The sequence below is a fragment of the Thermobia domestica genome, chromosome 2 (genome assembly GCF_964235325.1).
Source record: "Thermobia domestica chromosome 2, izTheDome1.hap1.1, whole genome shotgun sequence".
NCBI classification, from domain to species: Eukaryota; Metazoa; Arthropoda; class Insecta; order Zygentoma; family Lepismatidae; genus Thermobia; species Thermobia domestica.
In genome coordinates, this window is record NC_137455.1 from 328,033,277 (window position 1) to 328,056,565 (window position 23,289).

At 38.2% G+C, this 23,289-nt stretch overlaps 1 protein-coding gene across 3 annotated transcripts in view; it reads left to right on the forward strand.

The window, feature by feature from the left end:
- timeout (circadian regulator timeout) overlaps positions 1-23,289 on the forward strand; it is a 1,048,389-nt gene that overhangs the window by 812,960 nt on the left and 212,140 nt on the right. For all 3 annotated transcript variants that reach the window (XM_081749081.1, XM_081749078.1, XM_081749079.1), the window contains exon 23: positions 8,371-8,473. In XM_081749081.1, the coding sequence (XP_081605207.1) occupies positions 8,371-8,473 (103 nt within the window). The remainder of the gene's footprint in view (positions 1-8,370; positions 8,474-23,289) is intronic.

Below are 23,289 nucleotides of genomic sequence, written 5' to 3' on the forward strand. Positions count from 1 at the left end.
ACATGTAAATATAAGAACCTACCGATAGCTACGAGCTGTCATAGTGCCCTCCACACGCACTACTGCGTCCATGAATGACCACGTAAAAGTTCCCCAAACCATAATGGAGCCACCACCGGCCTGTAGTCCTCCTGCTGTGCACGTCTCAATCAGCTGTTCCCCTGGAAGACGACAGATTCTGACGCGGTCAACGATATGATGAAGAGAATATCGTGATACATCGGTCCATGCAACATTGTGCCATTACTCAGCGGTCCAGTGACAATGGGCATGTGTTCATTCCAGTTGTAATCGATGGTACCTAGCGGTTAACATTCGTACACTTCTGGGATGCGTGGTGGACAAACATCGTGCTCGTGGGTTTTCTCGCGGCTCTCTCGTTTCCTCCCACTTTCTTCATTCCACCATTTCATTCATTTCTCATTTTCACCGTCTCCTTTAGCCTCACCGGCATAACCGTGGGACTTAAAACTTTCATTTCCTTTCCTTTCATTTTTTATTTCTGGGATGCGGTTGCAGAGTCCCGTATCTAACACTGTACGGTGAAGTATGTGCTCAGACACCTTGTGTTATGCCCATCGTTAAAGTCGGATGGTGTTGTAGCCATACTTTACGCCCTAACCTGTTTTACCAACGTCGGTAGTCTACGATGTCCGACAGTTTTCATGAGGTGTGGCCACCGCAAACGTTATTGTTTCGTGCTGGTTTCACCTTTTTTTTTCAACCTTTGGAAGACACTGACCACCAGAGATGGAGTGGGTCAGTGGGTCAAGTTTTCTGGGTGGGTCAGTGGGTCGTGGATCAACAGCATGTGACCCACCACCCACCGTGACCCACTGCGACCCACCACCCACCATGACCCACTGCGACCCACCACCCACCATGACCCACTGTGACCCACCACCCACCGTGACCCACTGTGACCCACCACCCACCATGACCCACGGCGACCCACCGACTCAGTATGATCTACCGACCCTCTCTGCTCACTGCATTGTAGACAGTATCTTCTGAAGACTGATAAATTTGTCTCCGTTTTACTTTCAAGACCTTCATTTCCCTTTCTTTTCCACTTGTTTCTGTCTGCTTACCTGAGGTGAGTATATCTAACCAAGTGAAAAAAGAACTTCACGCACTTTTGGATATTGATATTTTTAATAGTAATAATAGCAATAGGACTTACACTACTACTTGACTTTCGAGGCCTGTGAGTTTTTACAGCTAACTACTGGAAAAAAATACATTTTTGAATCACTGTAATATATAAATTATTATATATAAAAAAAACCTGAATGTAACTATGTGTGCCTGATCATCACGGTCAAATTGCAAAGTCAAATGAAATTACTTTTGGTATATAGTTAGGCCTTAATCCAAATTGGGATGTTATATTACTTTTATTATAATGCATAATATCCTAAGGAGGTAGTGAGGATCCGAATTTTTGAGAAAAAAAATGAGTATCTTGCAAGCCGTTAAACTTACGGAGATGAAATTCAATGTATTAACTCTTTATTGAAAATAAACAGTGTGTGCCCTAGCATTTTTTAAAATTCTCCTTTATGTGTGTGTGGGGGGAAACTTTCTATATATGGAAAATTGGTAGTGAGTTGGTTTGTAAAAATGATCGAAAACGATCGATGTTATTTAAGAAAAAAAAAATTAGAAACAAAAAATACAGTGCTTGGCTTCATATATCCATTGCTTTCTGCTATAATAATTGCTGAAGCTTATGTTTATTATTTGGAGCGCTTACAGCACAGGGCAATCAACCCATAAAGTTGTGAGAAAAATAGGCATAAAATTTGTATTGTAAGCTTAATTACACGGAAATTTGAAGTTTGGATTGTACGCATAATTGTATGAAAAATTTTACACTTTTTCTCCCTTTACTCTGGTCTACTTACTTTGATTTGGAACTTTGAAATTTCATCTTTTTTTCCACTGAAAAGTATTGATAATTCAACAAGGAAATAATTATACTATGATAATTTAATTGAAATTCATCGTAATTTGGCACATGGCAAACAGCACTGTGGTAATTGAAGTTGAAGAAGGAGGGAAATTATCATTCAACTCTGAACACTTTCCAGGAACCTCGTTCCCTTTCGCTTTCTAGACGGGGGAAGAAACTTGGTAATGGTATCAAACCTTCATGTGTAATTACAAAAAATAAATTTATAAACAAATAAGAAATCATCAGATTATCAGGCTTTAATTGATAATTTATTCACAAGATTCCCTATCAAAGGCGTGGTAGATGAAGTTTCTGTTCCGCATGGGTCGACATTGCCAACTGACATGGTCGATATGGGAAAGATGTTGTATGGTGATAGGGAGATGATACTTCTTGCTGAGTATTTCAAACCTAACCAAGAAAAATCGTTATCAGACTTACTTAAGTCTAACAAGTACATTGTCGATGAGAAGTTGCAGAAATCGGGTAGAAATATTATCAATTTCCACGACAGAGTGCGAACGGGAATTTCCCCTTATGAATTTACAGATGACTAATATTAGAAATACACTAAGTGCTCAAACATTGTCTAGCTTGTTGCTCATCAATGTTAATGGCCCATCGCTAGACAAGCTCAAAGTAGACGAGCTAGTTATTTCTTGGCTGAAGAATGGACATCATTCCACTGAGGATGATTTACCGTCAAAAAGTTACCAACAGGAAATAAATCCGATTTCAGATTTGTTTTAAGGTGGAAAATTACGTGTTACGGAAAATGTATACTTGTATTACTAATGGCTTATTTGTGTTATTCAACTTTGTACCTAATTTTTAGTAAGTCTCTTCTTGCTTTAGGTAAACTACTTTGAATAAATATTCATAATAATTGCAATTATGCATATTTGTAACTTAAATTTAACATGGTGTTTTAGTGATTGCACAAATTACAATTATGAGCATACTTTATGGAGATGCTCTCACAGAGGGTAACCGAGCACCTTTATACCGTATGAACAACTGTTTTTTCAAGTCTTTTGTGAGAAAAATACTGTGAACTGAAAAACCATAACCTTTTCCATATTGTACAGGGGTATTTTCCTGCGAATAGAAGTTTCTTGTGGAATGCGTTCAGAAATTAACACTTGAAAGAATACTCTCTTAGTACAAGTATATTTTAGGCACACACTAATTTCCCCCCACCTCGAACTGTTTCAATTTCCTCACTGACAAACAGTTTACCATTTTATACCTTAGGTCAGATCCACTGTTATTGTAACAGAGTGGTGCTTGAGCGATTGACTAGAACAGCCCTGCCCACGGCGAGCAGATAGTGGAAACTCTCCTCGTGAACGCTCACGAGCATTCTACGAGCAAATACCATTGTTCGTGCTTCGTGGATCTTCGGGTTTTGTCCTTAGAGGAGCGGAAGTGTTGTCAACCTTGACGGTAATCACTAGCTTACCAAAAAAAAAAAAAAAAAAAAAAAAAGTATGTATGGTAACTGATTGCCATTTAGTGTAAAGTGTTTTTTTACAATGTGGTAACCGTTAACTATAGACAATACAAACTTGTAACAGCAATCAAATGATAAACTATGTACGTTCCTTTTCTTCTTTTTTCTTTCCTTTTGTTAAAGAGGGATGTGGGTTTGTTATATCCGAGTGTGGGTTTGTTATATTATGTTGTTTCGCTTTTTAGGAAAAGAGATAATCTGTTGATAAGAAAAAAACTGTAGCACTTGTTTGTAATTATCTAAGTATATCTCCAGAAAATTAGCTTATGCATGTATGTGTGTACGAATAGGCTTAGCAAGGGGTTGGTTGTGGAGATTAGAAGCCACTATTACACTATCAATAGGAAGAATAGTATTTCTTACTCCACTTTTAAAGTTACTTTGATCGCAAAGAATCAAACAAAATATTAAGAGAGCCAAAGAGATTTTCCATTTTTAAGTGTGACCGTTAGTGATTGCATTTTTTTTTTTTTTTTTAACAAGGAGTGTCTTTTTAATAAGGAAAAATGTATTGTCCCTGGCTGGTTGCTTGCCGGTGGCTTGTTAAAAGTGAAAAAGAATGTTAAATCATTTCAACGACTGAAGCTACACGCTTGTCTTTCTTCGATAGTTACTGACTGATTTTGAAAGTCACAATGTTGTAGGCCTACTGTAATAGCGTAGGCCTACTGTAATAGCGTAGGTCTACTGTAATAGCGTAAATTCGAAAGGAAACGTTCCAACTGAATGATACGAACAATTATTCCCAATGTCTTGAACATGAAACGTGGGTTGCACGGATAACGCTTAAAGTAGGCTGGACTGCACTGGAATTTCCTTCCGGCAAATTAGTGTTTGGTCGAAACTCGGTTCTTCTGTGTAATTGTCTCTTAACAACATTTGAACATTTCTTTTAGATAATAATAACTAACTAACTCTATGGTCTGTGGAACCCGAAGGTTCAATGCCGCGTTTACAAAATATTTCCACTAACTTATGTCCTTAGCCAACTGGATCCAGTTTCTACTCTGTACTCTTATTTCTGCAAGATCCATCTTAATATTGTCTTCCCATCTACGCCTAGGTCTTCCTAGTGGTCTTCTTCCAATTGGGTTTTCAGTTAAAATTATGAAAGCGTTTCTAATTTCTTCCATTCTGGCTACATGGCCTGCCCACCTGAGCCTTCTACACTTCATAACCCTAATAATGTTAGGTGAGCGGTATAAACTATGCAATTCCTAGTTATGAATTTCCTCCAATCCCCATTTTCATCCCTCTTTGGTCCGAATAATAATAATAATAATAATAATAATAATAATAATAATAATAATAATAATAATAATAATAATGCGTATTATTATTATTATTATTATTATTATTATTATTATTATTATTATTATTATTATTATTATTATTATTATTATTTTCAACCTCCCATCGTTCTCCTATCAATCTAGCAACGAAAGGAGTTTACAACTTAGCAAACCTGAAGCGAATGACAAATTACAGACCGAGTGCTAATGTAATACAACGTCACGAATTGTGTAAGCAAGCTAAAAAGGTCTGAAACAATTCGTTTCCGATTTTTGCAGTCGTTTTTGCGTCTGTAAGATGACATGTTTAATATTAGTTTCTTTCTTTCTTTCTTTCTTGTTCATTTGTTAGTTACTTCAACGCTAACTGTAACCTCTATCATGCGTCTTCCTCAACCAAAAAACGTACCAATTTTATTTCCTGCAGTGTTTTCGCGTCACTGCTTTCGAAATGGGGAGGGGGAGAGCACACCTGCACATTTCACGCTTGCGTCTGCACAATGCTTATCATCGTGCGAATTTCTGGCCAGGCTTGGCCATAGGTTTTTCGCCATCATGTGTGGTTGGCAACACTTATCGGATGCAGTGGAAGAAGCGAAGCTAGCAGCACCTGTGCTCACCTGTTCTTATCTTCGCTCGTGCCCGCTCACGCTTTGGCTCCGGGAGCCAATTCATGGACAGGCCTGGACTAGAAATTCCAACTCCAATTAGTGACAATTTCACAGTCTTGTTTTATTACAAGTGTAAACTCTTTAGTCAGTTTAGAAGAGGCCGTGGATCGTGTTCAGAGTTGATGACGATGGATTTTGGTGAGTCAGAGTAGGTCAAAGGGAATGAGAGTGGTTCATGGTGGGTGGTGGGTCAGTGGGTCGTGGGTCACGGTGGATGGTGGGTCAGTGGGTCGTGGGTCAAGTTTTCATTGACCCACGCCAACTCTGCGTGACCACGGCAGTTCGTGAACACGCGACAAGCCGTACTGTTTCCGAAATGCTCATTCTTAGCCGTCTGGTCATCATAATCTGCTCCCTATAGAATTGATATATCGCCCACCTTCCCCATCCTACGCATAAGCACGACGACATCCCTGTCCTCGTCTGGCAAACCTGTTCTGCCGCCCCCGACTTTCTTACGTCAGCCCAATAATTTTTGGCCAAAAAAGTACCGGGTGATCATAATGATTTGGCTTCTGAGTGTAAAAATTCTGTGAAATGGAGTTCTGGCAACAATTACCTCCCTTTTTGGAATCAAATATACCTCACTATGACACTGAAGTAACCATTTTACATTTTTGAACTCAGTACGTGAATAGATGCTTGAATAAAGGAAATTTTCCAAAAATTGCGAAGTACGAGTACTATGGAATAAGTACAATAAAATTCAAACAAGAAGTGGAAAGACTCACAATCTAGCTTTCCTCGGTGAGCTAGTTATTAGCTTGCAAACCTTTGGTACAGGCTGTCCCGGATTTTTGAAATCCGCTAGTAAAACATTATAGAAATTGAACGCATTAAGGTGGTTCGAGTTCCACCTTAAACTGTAGGTCCACGTCTCATATGGCCTCGGTGCTGAAAAGTAACTTTGAACTGTAATAAATAAATAAACGTATAATATAGTAATTGGTTTCAGTTTTTTTTTCTTTTGTTTTTAATACAGCCCAAACCAATACATATTTTACGTATAAATAGGTGTAATAAAGTAGATAGATTATGTATTTATGTATTTTTTCTTGCAATTTATTCTGAATAAAATGTTTTGGAGTGCATCTTGCCTCCCCGTATTGGCGCCCATGCATGCTATTATTTTCAATTAGTAACTCAATCCGCATTGAAAATGACGTTTGTAAGTGAAGGAAAATAGCGTTGATAATAACATGTATTTTTGCACCAATAATTGATATCGAGGTACTTTCAAGCTTCGTTACAGAAATATTTCCCTTGTTTCACGTTTTGTTTCTCATGTGTGCTTTAGTGTTATGAATAAAAATTCACATTTGTTATTCGCTGAAATCTAAGTAAATAAACATTGCTGCGCGGAACCAGTAGTCAAATCATTTCGAGATGAAAATTAGCAATGTTGATCAAAGAACCGTAATTCAGTGTTTTAGTGTATTTTGTTTCAATGGAAAACAAACTTTTTTTTCCTTTTACTAAACTCAGCACTGGCACGTGTCAATAAGTATACAAGAGTTCTTTTCCTTGTATTAAAATTACATTTAATTTTCTGTTTACCAATTAGTATTTCAATTGTTTACTTTGTGCACGTCAGTGATTTGTAGGCTTTATATATATATATATAAAAGACATTTATTGCAGTCAAACATGCGTGAGCATGCTACATAACTGAAATGTCAGTATATCATCAGTAGTATCCGTGTGGGTGGATGACACGTTGCCGGAGTTCTGGAAATAGGCCATGCGAAACCTCATCACCACAGATGAGCTGAATAGTTAGTTTCAGCTCAAAAAGTTAGCAGAACTCCCAGAATGTGGTACTATTGATGTCCATGACCGTGATGAACATTCTTTTTCTCAGACGCAAGTCCTCACTCATTGCAACCAGTATCTCTCTCGTAACACACCAAGATTTGAGAAGAAAATTGGCTTCGGTTGGATCTATAGAGACCCACTCAACTTCCATGAACGGGCAGCGTTCCGTTTAACAGTCAGAGATGGCGTCGATGACGATGGAGATATTTCTCGCATGTCTCTTTACGAAATTCAGTTTCGTCTGTAAGTTCGTGAAGGGACTCATTTGGAAGGCAATATTTTCACCCGCAATTCCTTCCTTTGAATATCTTGAATCGTAGTTTTGGGAGTTCACATTCGCTGGCAGGCTCAAGTGCACTCCAATCTTGATTGACACAATTGTGAGAACCTCCCACGAACTTTTCCAGTATTTATTCTACCTACAATGGATTTCTCAACCCAATCTTGAATTATCCTGGCCAGTGTTTCTTCCAGACATGCTTTTTGGGGGGCACTGCCTTCCCGGAGCTCTGACAATGCCCCCCCGGAGGAGAATAAAATAATACCGTTATAATATAATAATAAAAAGAATAATATCAGCAGTGCCCCCCGGAACATTTTTTCTGAAAGAACATGCTAGCTTACAGGACCGGCCTCCCAATGCTTTTTCAACTTTTTTTTCCCTTGACACATGCGCTTTTGTGTGTAAAACTGCATGTTTTATATGATTTCTTTGATTGGTGCCTATTACAGAATTATAAAGCCCTTTCCCGTCCATTTTGTATTCAGTTTAACCAAGACTGCAGCTAACACTAACATTAATACTATCAACATAAAGGCAGGTGGTTACTGAATGCCCACACCAAGTTTTGTTGTGGTATGTTCTGTATTTTATGTAAAACGGCTATAGAGGTTTGCTCATGTTTGACTCCGACAACGAAATAGCTAACAATTCCTGTAGATAATACATGAGCATATACTTTTCTATAACATAAAGACCAAAGTATCGCAAATGATAGCAAGGAATTACCGCAATATAATATTGGCAGTATTACTCTTTACAAATATTTCTCAGATATTGGCAGTTGGACTTCATTTAGGTGAGCTTTCGTATTAATTATCAACAATTTTTGTGCCTTACAGGAAGTGACAAGTAAAGCCGTGTCAATACGGTTGCCCAAAGAATGGTCTGAAGAGGAAGTTGCAGAGCTTACTGCTTTATATCAAGAGCTGCGTGATGCCATTGGTAAGTTTTAGTTCTATTTCTGAGGTGCATAATTGAAAGTTGACATAACCTGGAAAAACGAATGATTCACTTCTGGTCAGGTGAAACGAACAATTTATTTAAGTTCTTCCCAATTATGCACGATTTATAAACTTACCAACTTTCTATCAGTAAATGTCTGCACTACGAAAGGTAGTGATGTAGATCACTACTTTTCGTAGTGCAGACAACTTCTATGTGACATTCAATTTTGTTCCCTATTTTAATCAAGGAGAATAATTTTGCTGAAATAACAGTAATTTTGGCTTTCAGTGTCGGAAGATATGTACAAACTACACTCGTGCTCATAAATTAAGGATAATGCGGATACATGGTGAAACAAGGCTCTGGTGGGCGGTTTTCGGGCTCGGGGTATGACCATGCGGTGCATTTGACCATTCGGTGTGGTGCATGCGGTGCGGTCGTCGCACGGTGGCGCTGGCAGCAGTCCAAATACGCAGAGGTGTGTTGGTGCATGTCAGAGTAAGGTGCAGCGTGTAAGTGTGCAGATGTTGTCAGACGTGCTAATGGTAACCGTGTGTTTAAAATAGCTCAAAGAACACATATTGATGACGTTATGAGGGGTAGAATAATAGGGCGACTAGAGGCTGGTCATACACAGCAGGTCGTAGCACGGGCCCTCCGTGTACCACAAAGTGTGATCTCAAGATTATGGCAACGATTCCAGCAGACAGGAAACGTGTCCAGGCGCTACAGTACGGGACGTCCACAGTGTACAACACCACAAGAAGACCGATATCTCACCATCAGTGCCCGCAGACGGCCACGGGATACAGCAGGTAGCCTTGCTCGGGACCTTGCCACGGTCACTGGAACAGTTGTCTCCCGACACACAGTCTACAGACGACTGAACAGACATGGTTTATTCGCCCGGAGACCTGAAAGGTGCATTCCACTGACCCCTGTTCACAGGAGAGCCCGTAAAGCCTGGTGTCAAGAACACAGTACATGGTCAATGGAACAGTGGTCCCAGGTTATGTTCACGGACGAGTCCAGGTATAGTTTGAACAGTGATTCTCGCCGGGTTATCATCTGGCGTGAACCAGGAACCAGATACCAACCCCATAATGTCCTTGTATGGAGGTAGTGGTTTGATGGTGTGGGGTGTGATTATGATTGGTTCACGTACACCCCTGCATGTCTTTGACAGAGGAACTGTAACAGGTCAGGTGTATCGGGACGTCATTTTGCATCAGTATGTTCGCCTTTTCAGGGGTGCAGTGGGTCCCACCTTCCTCTTGATGGATGATAACGCACGGCCCCACCGAGCTGCCATCGTGGACGAGTACCGTGAAACAGAAGATATCAGACGAATGGAGTGGCCTGCCTGTTTTCCAGGACTAAACCCCATCGAGCATGTCTGGGATGCTCTCGATCGACGTATCGCTGCACGTCTTCAAACCCCTAGGACAATTCAGGAACTCCGGCAGGCACTGGTGCAAGAATGGGAGGCTATACCCCAGCAGCTGCTCGACCACCTTATCCAGAGTATGCCAACCTGTTGTGCGGCCTGTGTACGTGTGGATGGGGATCATATTCCATATTGATGTCGGGCTACATGCGCAGGAAACAGTGGCGTTGTGTAGCACATGTGTTTCTCAACTTATCACCAATACCGTGGATACCGTTGATATCACCAATACCGTGGTACTGATATGTTTCGTTTGTTCGTATGTTGTGTTCACTATGTGCCTATGCTATTAGCGCCAGTTTTGTGTAGTGCCACGTTGTGTAGTACCACAATCTGCAATTATCCTTAATTTTTGAGCATGAGTGTACATTTGATATAATGTGACGGATGTGTAAGGAATATCTAAAAAAAAAAATAACGGTAGTATATTTGGTAAGATCTGTAACCATGCCACCCTTCGCAGCGTCCTAGGAAGCTCACACCTAGATACGTACTGTAGATGCGATCAAATGGGCATTCATCCTCCAATGTGTGGTGGTTCTTTATGTTGAAATGTATTAGGTACATGTAAAACGTCGTGTTTGGTGTGCATATGAATGTGCGAAAAACACACAATGTGGCACATCTAGGACTGTGTATAATCACCAGCGTGATCAATACCCTCTTGTCATCTTTCAGAGACAAGAAGGTAGAACGCCAATAAAACAGAAAGTAAATCCCACGCCATGAGCTCCTTCCTGGCTAAGGGATTAGCGTACGCGCCTTTGGCGTGGGAGATCCGGGTTCGATTCCCGGCGGGAGCTCATGTTCGGATTCCACGTTAATCAGTAGGTCCACGTCTTATATAGCCGTCGCTGCTGAACAGGACGTAAAACTGAAAATCAACTAAATCCCACGCCGATAAAACTCCGCAGGTTTGGAGTTGAAGAACTCGCATAAGGCAATTTTTACAGGCTCCACAACAGCATGTCTTCTCAGTGAAGAAGATTTGTAAAGCGCGAAAAAGCTGGAAGTCTGTAGTGGTCAAAACGGGAAACCTCCCAACTAAAGTTCATTAATTGCTGATGTGTCAACCTGGCCACATCGACCGCAGTGACTCCTGCAATATGTCTAGCTGTTGACAGTTGAAGGTCATATTGATGGTTTGATCGCATTCCGGGACCTTCCAATGAATTATGCCTTGAACATCGCACCACATACTCAACAACACCTTCTTGAGATGTTCTTGTTTGGAAATCGATGGAGGCAGTTCAGGAAACGTGACATAGAGTCCTGCGAAAATTGACGTTTTGGTGCATAACTCAAGTCTCATCTGTAACAATGCTTGTCAAAAAGGAGTAATTTTCGTACCGGGAGAACAAGGAAATACATATCGTGACTCACCTCTCTCTCCTTAAGTTGCAGTCAGCTGATGTGACTCCAACGATCAAACTTTGTGGTTATACCAGCGCCACAAGAATTCTTTCCACTGTTGTTCTGTGTACGTGAAAGGTTTCCGCTTATTCCCCTACAGCTGGATTCGGACTGGTTGTTATGGCTTGGTCCAGATCGTCTTCGGAAAACGCTGATGGACGCCCAGGCCGTGGTTGATCTTGACAGCTTCTGTCGCCGCTCCTGAATTATCGAAACCAGCGATATGTGCTTTCGTCAATTGCATCCTCACCATACACTTGCCTGATGTTGCTACAGGCCAAAACCGCACTACTACCCTTATCGAATTCATACAGTAAACAGTGTCTGATGTGTTCCTTATTGGTCTCCATTTGATCGATACAACACTCTCTCTCTAGTTACGAGCCACTAGTACAAACTCACTACCTGCTGCTGCTGTCATGTTCTCCTGATAACATGACCGCCGATTCCAGCTCTTGAAGCACCATCTATCTATTCGGTCACAACACCTTCCACCTTTTACAAGTTCACGACTGTTATCAAATATAGATATGTATAGGTATATGTAAATAACTTACTATCTTTATACAAAAATAGCCATATCGAAGTACAGGTTCAAATATAAATACGGCCGTGCTATGTAGATGTTTTATAATTTAAAGCATCAGTAATGGTAATGATTTTTTTTCACAAAACCTTTTTTATTATATTCATACATAGTTTCGTTTCGTTTCGTCTTACAAATAGTCTAGTAATTACGTCGTACGGCTATATTTTTAACTATTTAAAAGTTTTTCTTCTGATTTTTAACTGAATGTCACAACAACACGAAAGTAAACTCAATCCTCTGATTTTTTCTTCCCTCTAATCATACAAAACAATTTTGTTTCCTAAAACAGCTCCAAGCTAAATATGCTCGTTGATATTGCTGAACGAAAAATATGACGTAAGTACATAAATGCTGCTTTGATAAACCCTAGACGATAGTCTTGTATTTTTATTTTGAAACGCCCTAAATTAACTTGAATTCATTATTGTTTATGTTTAGCAACTTCCAGTGACGACGCCAGCTTTAAGTTCTTAGGGGGGGCAAAGGAGGGGCATATACATTTTCGGGGGGGGCGGCTATTTGCCATACCAAAAATGACATATTTATTACGTTTGACTTATTTTACATTACATTGTGTATTTCGTTGCTGTTTTCATATTAGACCTATATGATTATAAATTAAACTTATTTCAAGTAAAATTTGTAACTAACAAATAAGTAACATCTGCACATGAAATATTTTTCAATGAAATTTTTGAAGCCTGAACATAAATTGAATTATTTTCGCGTATGCTACAAGTAACACATTCGTCTAGTACTATATGCTAGGTCTCTCTCTCTCTGAGAATTTACGAGAAGCTGCTGAAAATGTCGTAGTCCAATCCAGAAGGAGTGTAGGTACTAGGTAAAAAAATGAAACCGTAGTTTAGAAAAACATATCTCTGTATGTACAAATACAAATTTTGATATTAACAATGAAATTCTTGTTTCTCAGATCTCTGAAGTGATTATGTGTGCCCAAACAGATAATTTCACGAACATCCAGATCCTAACTGTTATCACATTTTTGTTCCACCAAGGAAATTCACCGAAGTAAATTAATTAGAAAATCATTGAAACACCACGGGACTCTCCTCCGTTATATACAGTGGTAAAGGAGTAAGTGGCTTAGTATAAACGTGGCGATTTCTCAACAAATTATGCTTTACATCTAGGATGATTAAAAGCGATGACTCTTCCCGAAATCATGGATGCAATTTCTGGCATTATTCTTGCAGCATTCAGCCAGTGATGGATATAGCCCTGGACCGGAGGGCCTAGGCAACCTTAGTTTTTGAGTGACAAAAATATTTTAAGCTGTAACGGGTACTTTGGTCCAAGTCCGGTTGCGCCAAGTTTTGTAAAGGTTGGTTTTGGTTTGCTCGATTCCTGAATATGAGCATGTGATAATTATCATAATGATATGCATTATGCTAGGATTCGCCAGATCTGAATAAATTAATATGTAAATTTATATTTGCCTACCAAGGCTGGGCTTTTGATGGTTTGCTTCCGAAAAGTGCACCGGTGCGATAGTAAACTAAATCATGGAAAGCTGAAGTTAACGCCGCGGGGCTTGAACCTCAGGTCTCCAAGTCTAATGTTCTATTAGCGATTCATGAAACGTAGAGAAATTTAAAAGTAATACTTCTAATGATAAACAGATCTCGAAGTTCTACTTTTCCCCCAAAACGGTATTACCAGGGCGCTAGGAAAAAGTAGTTGCGCAGCTAATTAGAAATTAAGCAAAACAAAATAAAATCTGTTTTACGCAACCTCCACAGAACGGTCACACGCTGCAAAGCTGAAAGAGAATTTTCTCGCTAATGCAGTTTTTATGGGACAGACTGTACTGACTACCACTTGGAGAAGCAAGTGAATTTTTGAATAAAAATTCAATTGCTGAATGCTGCAATAGATTTTTGATTTATTGAAATAAAAGATATAATGGAAATAAATCGAAATAATTCAAAATAACTCAAATTAATTATGACTGTGGTGGTCAGTTCAGGCATCTCCCAAATTACTGGTAATGTCAAGAAAAAAAATGCTTTTACCATGTCTAGCAGGGGTGAGAAATTTAAATCTACTTTGCTTAAATAACATAAGTTACACAGAAATTTGGTAACAGCAATAAAATTTTAATTAATTAAAAAAAATAAAAGTAGTTACTAGTGAATGGAATAACAATTTAAAGTAGTCAACAAAAAAATTAAATAACAGAAGAAAAATCTTTTCAACAGGAATCAATACCATTGCTTGATTTTTGAAAATGTTATTGGCAATACCTGAATTATTTTTATGGAATCAGAATGATTCCACCAGAGAACGTTAAATAGAGAATTTAGTCTGTTACCTCAGCATACAATTATGTGATTTCCTGAATCATTTCATACTTCTGATTAACAGTTCTTTTTTTAAAATTAATTTCCAATTAAGGCTCAAAAAATACAATTAATCTGAATTGCTATCATATATGCTATGGAATAATTTCTAACAGTAAATGAGATTTTTAATTTCTCTGCTTATGACTAAACAGTGGCAAACAGATTGTTATTGCTTGAATTCAAGTTTATTTATCACCTCCAGATATTATTATTAAAGAAGAATTAAGAAAAAAATAGAATAGAAAAAAAATGAAAAGACTGTAGAGAAGTTATGATTGGATAATTTTGATTTACTTTAAGAGTCATGACTTGCTAGCGAATGGGAATGGAAACGTGAAATTATAGAAAAGATACAATAGAATAGAAGTGTACTTGTGGATCTTAATATTCATATATATACATATATCATATAACTAAATATTCATACATATAAACATTCAAATCATTATTCAATTTTATCTAAACAAATTACCAAAGAAAAATCAATGTTAATTACTATATAAACAAGCAATAAAATACACATATAATATTGATACAAAGTAGTTGGGATATCAATTGGACATTACTTTGAATCAGTTGACTTTTTGTCTTCAGTAATCAGAGTCCGTCTGTTCAATGGGTCGCTTAATTAGATAATTATCTATGAATTATCCTAACTTTTGTGTATATTATTTAATCTACCGATAGGCCGAAACTCTTGCTTTTACAAAAACCTTTATAGATGTGCAACTACAATTCGTTTCCGTTTACAAAGTGCCTATCCAAACAATTATAATCAAATAACTAATAACATTGAATTTATGTTTTATTCAAAGTGCAACTCTCAAATTTGCAGTTCCACAGACATGAATATTATTCTAAATATTAGGACTCGATACAAATATGGTTCTTATTTTGACCCTTTCTTCATTAATTATGTAACAGAAAGTCTTAGTTTATGATGAGGAGTTAAGAACTCAAAAGGTTATGCAATAAGATGTAATATTTCTTCAATAAAATAGAATAAATCGATAAAATAAAATGGATCACTGACATGCAACTGGATTTGTGGTTATTGGATGAAAATTAAGGCACGTTAATTGTTCATTCCGTATGGGAACGGAGAATCAAACAACACCAACAGTCTCGACCCGATTGGGGAACGAAGTAAAGAAATCGACGGATGACATCTGCCAAAATAGTCCGGCCTTGAGTCATAATGGGGAAGAAATAAATTAACTATATTTCCTACCTTCTCACCGCAACTGGTCGCCATTTCTTTTTATGACTGCTTCTTACCAAGCACGTACTTTCTTCTTTACGTTAAACTTGTTAAAGTGTTCGCTTGCACTTAGCGTCTCCTGCTCCTTTCCATGTGGGCCATGCTTCTGTCACAGTTTTTTGGTTGAAGTCCTTACTTCGGATCCCGACGCGTGCATCTCCTGGACTGGATACTCGGCTGGTCGCTCATTTGCCTCTTCACAGAGCATATGCTGGGGCTTCCATGGGATGTAAATGTTTGATTCTGTTCTACTATGGAGTTGGCCGCCACTATCAACAAGTTCGATCACCGCCACTATCAACAAATTCGATCACCGCCACTTCTGCTTTTGATAACACTTTTTCTTAAAGGAAAAATAATTCGAAAAATATTTATTAATGTAGTCTACAGTGTTTGAACGATATTAATCAATAGGAAATGTTAGCTGGTAGGCCCCTCACAAAACACCACGACGGCGATGCACTAGCACATAGTTATTAATTAAGAATCACTTAAAAAAAAATAAGTTCGTCGATATTCGTTAGAGTGTGTGTGTGTGTAGAGCGGCCGTGTGTAATGTTCGACGAATGTATTGCAACTGCCGTAGCTTCTTTCGGTGTTAGGGCGCGTACCTATCTATAAACAAAAAGATCTTTCTTTTCTTTCAAAAAAAAAAAAAAAAAAAAAAAAATTAAAATTCGCAACTTGGTTTGTTGTGGTGGCGGTTTTCGTTGTTCTCTTTAAAAAAAAGTTCGTTGTAACGTTTCAGGTTGAGTTTATGACATGCTTACAAAGCCAAAGGGTTTCTGAATGTTTCCAATGTCAAAAGGATGTTTTAGCAGTTTCTCGAAGAATTCCTGTTAATTGCTCAGCCTGTGTGTGGGCCACGAGGACAGAAAGAAACGGGATCTATTGTCCAGAAAAGTTGTCTTTCCGTTACCTGCGATCGAAGCTGCTTGAATCGCAAAGTAAAGATGTTCATTAAAAAAAAAAAGAAATTGTGTTCTGGCTAACTCAAATTTTAATATCGAGTTGATTGTACATAATTTACATATGTAATAATAATTGCTTCTAGGCGATTGTCACAAAGCTATTATTTATATAGTTTTTAAAGTGTATAGTAAACTAGTCTGAGTATATAGTTATAGTCTGAGGTCTGGTTGCACCCCGCTTTCTCAATTTTTACCTTCTCAGGAAAACTTGTGTCAGAGATTCTGAGTATTTCTTTCGAACGCGTTGGTAGCATAATTCAGAATGGCTTGGGTATGCTCAAATTCTCGGCATAATGGGTTCCCAAAAAATGTCAGAAGAATAAGAGTGACGGCATTAAGAGAAGTCTTCTTCCAATTTGACCGTAATGCTGATCAATTTCGCTCACGAATAGTAACCATAGATGAAATATGGTTGTACCTTTATTGGTTGAAACAATAGTCAATGGAGTAATACTACTCCGTTCTTCATCGCCCCAAGAACTTCAAGACACAAAAGTAGGTTGAGAAACTGTTTGCAACATTCTTCTAGGATAAGTATGGAGTGGTACTCATAGACTACCTCCGCAACGGTCAGATATTTAATCTAGAATCTCTACATTACTTACAAAACTGAAAGAAAAATTCAAAGTTCAACGCCGCGGAAAGTGAAAAGAAAGGAATTATGTTCCTTCAGGAGAATATACCTGTCCATAAAGCCCCTGCGAACACAACTGACATTGCATAATCTAGGATTTCAATTTCTAGATCATCATTCTTATTCCGCAGATTTAGCTCCGTCTAACTATTACGTGTACTTATTTCCGAAACTTAAATAACACTTGAAAGGACGCCATTTTAGATCTGATAGGGGTAGTGCTACGAACAGTGGTGCAAGGAATCTTCAGAGTTTTTAACTTTTCTGCAAAAACTGGAGCACTGTACAACAGTACAGTATAGGTAGTATATTGACTCTCGGGGGAAGTGTAGAAGAAGTAAAACTTCACCATTCCATGTGCACTGCTTCTGGGTTGGGCTACGAATTTTTCAGCAGTTCCTAGTCAATATGGTAGACGTCACGTCAGTACTTTGAAACAAAATAAGTAAGGGAGCACTAGTATAAACCAATTACTAACTAAAGATCAGCACTCCGACAATACGTTTTATTGGGAATCAATTTCATTCCATAAATTTATTATTATCATTTGCAGGAAGACAAAACAGACCTTTTTTTATTATTATTATTATCCCTTACAAAAAGTTAAGCCCTGGTAGTTGCAAACTAAGCTGTTATAAGCACAGCCTCTGAATATTGAAAGCCGAGAATAATGTTTCAGAAAAAAGAAGTATTAGAACCTTTAAATAAAACAAAATATGAAACTGAAAACTTCAAACCTGGATAAATACAAACAAGTTACGTAATTGGTTTTACCTTTCTTTTGTTTCCAATCAAAGTTGATCCAATGAGAAGAAAACAAGTCGACCATATCTACTATTGTTCGCTAGGCACAATAATTGAAAATCGTAAGAAAGAAGTAGAACTAAAATTTACCTCAAAAGGGGCTAATTAGAAAACAGAAATATGCGTGCATACCCAGACGCTCAAAGAAGAAAGCTTGAGGACTAATCTGACAGTAAATGCATGGAAAGTAGACTACAATTTGACAATGAGATTGGTTATGATACTGATATAAAATACTACATGTAGAATGTTTAAAAAAATGTTTAAAGATTGTAGGAGTCTGGGGGGGGCAGTCTAGGTGGCAGTCAGGGGGGCAGAAGTAGCTACTAGGGGGGCGCTCGCCCCCCTTGCCCCCCCTCTGGCGTCATCACTGGCAACTTCTGTTTTAATCCAAAGTTTGCACCATAGATCAAATGTAATATACCCTAACTACACTTCGTAATACATTTTCTCCTCGTGCATTGAGCAAAATCTCCGAAGCAACAGTCTGAACAATAACTATGACGTAGTAAGCCTGCCCTGGCAGTTTCTTTCAGTTTCGTTGCAACTCAATCCCAGAAATATCAAAAGCATAAAAGTATTATTGGTGCCAACTTAATGTCAATTTCACCAAACTGTACAGAACGAAAGATTTTAAAATTTGATTTTTGGTGACAACGAGGACATAATGTCGATTTGCAATGCTTTGTCTGAAGAAACTTATTTATTTCTATTAGAGAGTCTCGTCTCGAAGATGTGAAAATGATATCTTGTCTCGAAAGATGTATCTGTTTCTATTGTAAGAGTTCTGTCTTGTCACCACTGGCGCAAATCCCGGGGGGACGAGGGGGACATGTCCCCCCCAATCTTGCACCTGGAAGGGACTGTCCCCCCCAAATAATCTGACTTAAAAATTGCTTTTTGGGATAAGTGTTATGATTTGTGTCCGACTGCCACAAAGAAATGTAAAATGAAACTGATTTATCTTGGCTTTTTAAAAAGAATTGTATTCTGTAGTATTTCAAACTGAACTTCGTGCTGTAGTGCGTTTAGTAGTTTCATCAATATGTATTAATTCCACTTCCGCTACTTGGGCACAAATTGCAATAAATGCCAGAGGAGGATATGCCCCTCTCCTTATGCTGGAAAGTTGTCTCAGCTGTAGGTACGGGCACAAATTCCGGGGAAATGTGGACACGTCCCCTCCAACATTGGAACTGGAGGCTCTCCCAATAATCCGATTTGGCAAGTCGTTTTTGCAGATACGTGTGATGATTTGTATCCGACTGCCACAAAGGAAAGTGAGATGAAATTTGTTTCTCTTGGCTTTTACATTTTTAGTGAAAATGAAGGCGTGCGACTGTGCGTGACGTAACCTGATATGAAATCTTATCTCCTCCTCTGCCCTAGGCCCTAGCACACGAAGAGTATATAGACTATCCAATGACTGTAGAACCCATCTTTTCAGTAAATGCGCATTTCATCTATTTGTAGTATCAGCCTAGGCATCTACTCATGCTTCGTAAGCTAACTAACTCTATATCCTATGGAACCCGAAGATTCAATGCCGCGTTCACAAAAGCTTTCCACTGACTTCTATCCTTAGCCAACTGCATCCAGTTTCTACTTTGTATTCCTATTTTTGCGAGATCCTTGTCTTCCCATCTGCGCCTAGGTCTTCCTAATGGTCGTTTTCCGATTGGTCTTACCACTAACACTTTGAAAGCGCTCCTATTTTCTTCCATCTTGGCTATATGTCCTGCCCACCTAAGTCTCCTAGACTTGATGACCCTAACAATGTTTAGTATGCCGTATAATTTATCTAGTTCCTCGTTATTAAGTTTCCGCCATTCCCCATTCCCGTTCCTCTTGGGTCCGAATATTCGTCTGAGCATCTTGTTCTCAAATACTTTCAGTCTATGTTCTTCCCTCAGAGTAAGCGACCATGTTTCGGAACCTACAGAACAACAGGTATGATTATCGTTTTATATATTTTAAGCTTCAAATTCTTCGACAGAATTCGTGACGATAAGAGGTTTTGAACTGAATAATAACACAAATTCCCTGTTTTAGTCGACATTTAATTTCTTCGTGAATACGATTTTCGTCTGTTAATATTGATCCCAGATATTTGAAAGTATCCACTTTATCAAAATTATTATTTAATATTTTAACGCATTCACACGCGTAATTTGCCGTATTACGGTTCCGACGCACTTCCATATATTTAGTTTTCTCTGCATTTACTTCTAAACCCTTGTCCCTGCAAGCGTTTAATAAGACCTCTGCATTTCTTTCTATTGTTCTCCTATCATTCCCTATTAAATTTACATCATCAGCGTACGCATAACCTGGTAAACATCGTTCTGCTCTAGGCCCTGGTTGCTATCTTTGATTTTCCTTATAGCGTATTCCAGGGCAAAGTTGAATAATAATTGTGACAACGCATCTCCTTGTTTCAGGCCATTCTCGACGTGAAAGGTTGTGGCCAAAACTTTTCCTACCCGGACTTTACTTTGGGATCTATTTAAACATGCCTTAATTGATCTAATTAGCTTTTTCGGTATTCCAAATTCTGTAAGAACGTTGTACAATGTTTCTCTCCTAACCGAGTCGTAAGCCTTTCTAAAATCAATAAATAGTTGATGTACCGAGCTACTGTATTTCCACTTCTTTTTGAGTATTTGGCGAATGGTAAATATTTGGTCGATAGTTGATCGATTTCGTCTAAATCCCACTGATAATCTCCAATAATTTCATCTGCGTATGGGGTCAATATTGCAAATAGAATGTTTGAAAGGATTTTATAGGATGTTGACAGAAGAGAGATGCCTCGATAATTATTACAGTCAGTTTTGTCGCCTTTCTTGTGGATTGGAACAATGATTGATTCTTTCACTCTTGTGTATTCTTCCTTGTTGTAGATAAGGAGAATGAGTTTGTGTATCTTGTTCCACAATTTTCCGCCTCCAGCTAAAATTAACTCAGCCGGAATTTCGTTTACACCCGGAGATTTGTGTTTCTTTAATTTCTTTATAGCAATTTCTACTTCTATTCGGTTGGATTCTGGAATATACGGTTCTGCGGTGTGTATCTCCCTTTCTCCACGCACATTAGTTTTTGGCTGCGTATTAAGCAAATCGTCAAAGAAATCTTTCCATCTATTTAAAATGCTATCTGTATTAGTGAGAACTGTTCCATCAGCTTTCTTTAACATAAGCACGAGGTTGATAGCCTTTCTTAAATTCGTTGATACCTTTATACATGTCCCGAATGTTTTTATTTTTACTATTATCTTCAAGTTCCTACATTTTAGCTTTCAAAAAATCGCATTTCTTTGTTCTAAAAGCAATTTCCCGTTTGGAAGTTTCCCGCCTGATGTCTACGAAATTTTGTGTAGTCATTCGGATTTTGTAGAAAACGTAATTTTGCCTGGTTTCTCTTCTCTGCTAGTTCGAACCATGGTTTGTTTGTACGTATTTCCGCTTATCCCAATTTTTTTTTATTTTCAGAGAGGATCCTTCGTAAGCAAAGAAAATAATTCAATTGCTGGAATATTTTTCTCCGTAATCTTAAGGTTACATCTGTTAACCAAAGAGTATATGACATGCGTCAGATTTCTGTAACGATTCCTGTAATGTTATTGAGATTATCATCATTTTGCTCAAAGAGTATTGTTGCGTCATACATAATTGATATTCTTTCTTCATAGTTTTGGGGAAGTCATTATTTATATTATTATAAAACAATTTTAACGTGGATCTTTTTGGATGCCTAAATAAGAAACATACCAATTATAAATATGCATGAATTCAGATTTCAGAATGTGTTCACGGCAGTGATTTGTAATAATGATATGTACTACTACTTCATCTACATCGCCTAATATATAATATACTCTACAACATATTCACCTCAGAAATCAGATTCATCCACCGTAATATGAGTTTCATGTCCCTTCTCTAGAATAAGCCTCAAATCTGCCCACCTCCCAATTTTCAAGACAACCAATGGCGTATTTAGGATTTTGTTCCGAGGGGCTATGCCCAACACAAGGAAGGAAGTGGGCAATTGCCCACCTGAGTTTGAAAATTAAATATATTTTAATTTGTGCATAAATTGAAGTTATAATGGAAAGAATTGCAGTCCGATTAATCCTATATGATATGATACAAAAATTTAGTAGTGAATCTAACCCTTTATTCTATTCATACAAGAAAAAGGAAGCATCCTCTTGACCTTCCTAATTTCCCGGACTAATTATTTCCCAGTTTTGATTTTCTTTAATTCAAACATTTCGTCCTTTGAAAAATAACTAAACGATATAATTTTTCCTTTGTTATAATAACTAGAGTCCTGTCGTGTTGATATCAGCGCAAGTTGGTGTGGAACACCAGTTTCGCTTATCAACTCTGTGTTACTGATGACGGCCGACTTGAATCACAACTGACAACGGTCGATGAAGTATGATAGGCGAAATGAAAGAAAATAACGTCAAGAAAAAGAAACAGAAAAATAGAAAGGACGAAAGAAAGAACAAAAGGACGCAGTTCTTACATTGAATGAAATTTGACAAATACAGTATTATTTCTGAACAAAGAGCATAAGAAAATGGAAAGTCAAAGAGATTCTTAGAAATGGTAAGAAGGATTATTTTTGTACGTGGAATGCGAAAAACTAACAAATTTATTTTGGGTGTAGCTTGAACCCGATAGCCTCCTAAATACGCCACTGAAGACAATTCAGCTCCCCTGATCCTTCACAGCATAAAGTTTTGAACATCGCCATCGCTTTATATATATATATATGGGAACGGTCTTACCGTCCCCCCCAATGTTGAAGACAGATTTGCGCCGATGCTTGTCACGAATATCGTTACGAAGATTCTGTTTCGTGTCGTGCGCAGTCCTGTTCGTAATTAAACATACATTCACAAACATTTATAGTACACTCCCGTATTTAAAGTAAATTAGTGTACTTTCGAATTTCACAAGACAATTCACAGGTTGTCAATAAACGCTAAACCTGATTACGTGTTTTCCATACAGAGCTTTCAAATGTGCATCATGGTTGCCTGACCTCAATTCGTTAGGCTTTGCCACATGAGGAGCTTTGAAATCTGGTGCTTTAGTACTGTGAAATTCGGAATCTACAGTAGATCCTTACGGAAGAAAATAGCCACTCTGATGAGTATCCTTGATTATCACATGCCGAAGAGATTTCAAAGAATCGAATTGGAGCTTTAGGTATATTGTTGAGCAGTCATTTCCAGCTGGATGCTCTGTGATGTTACAGTTTGCTGCTCCCTTCCTCAGTAAATATAGGGAAAGGAGAAGAGCAGACAGGAAA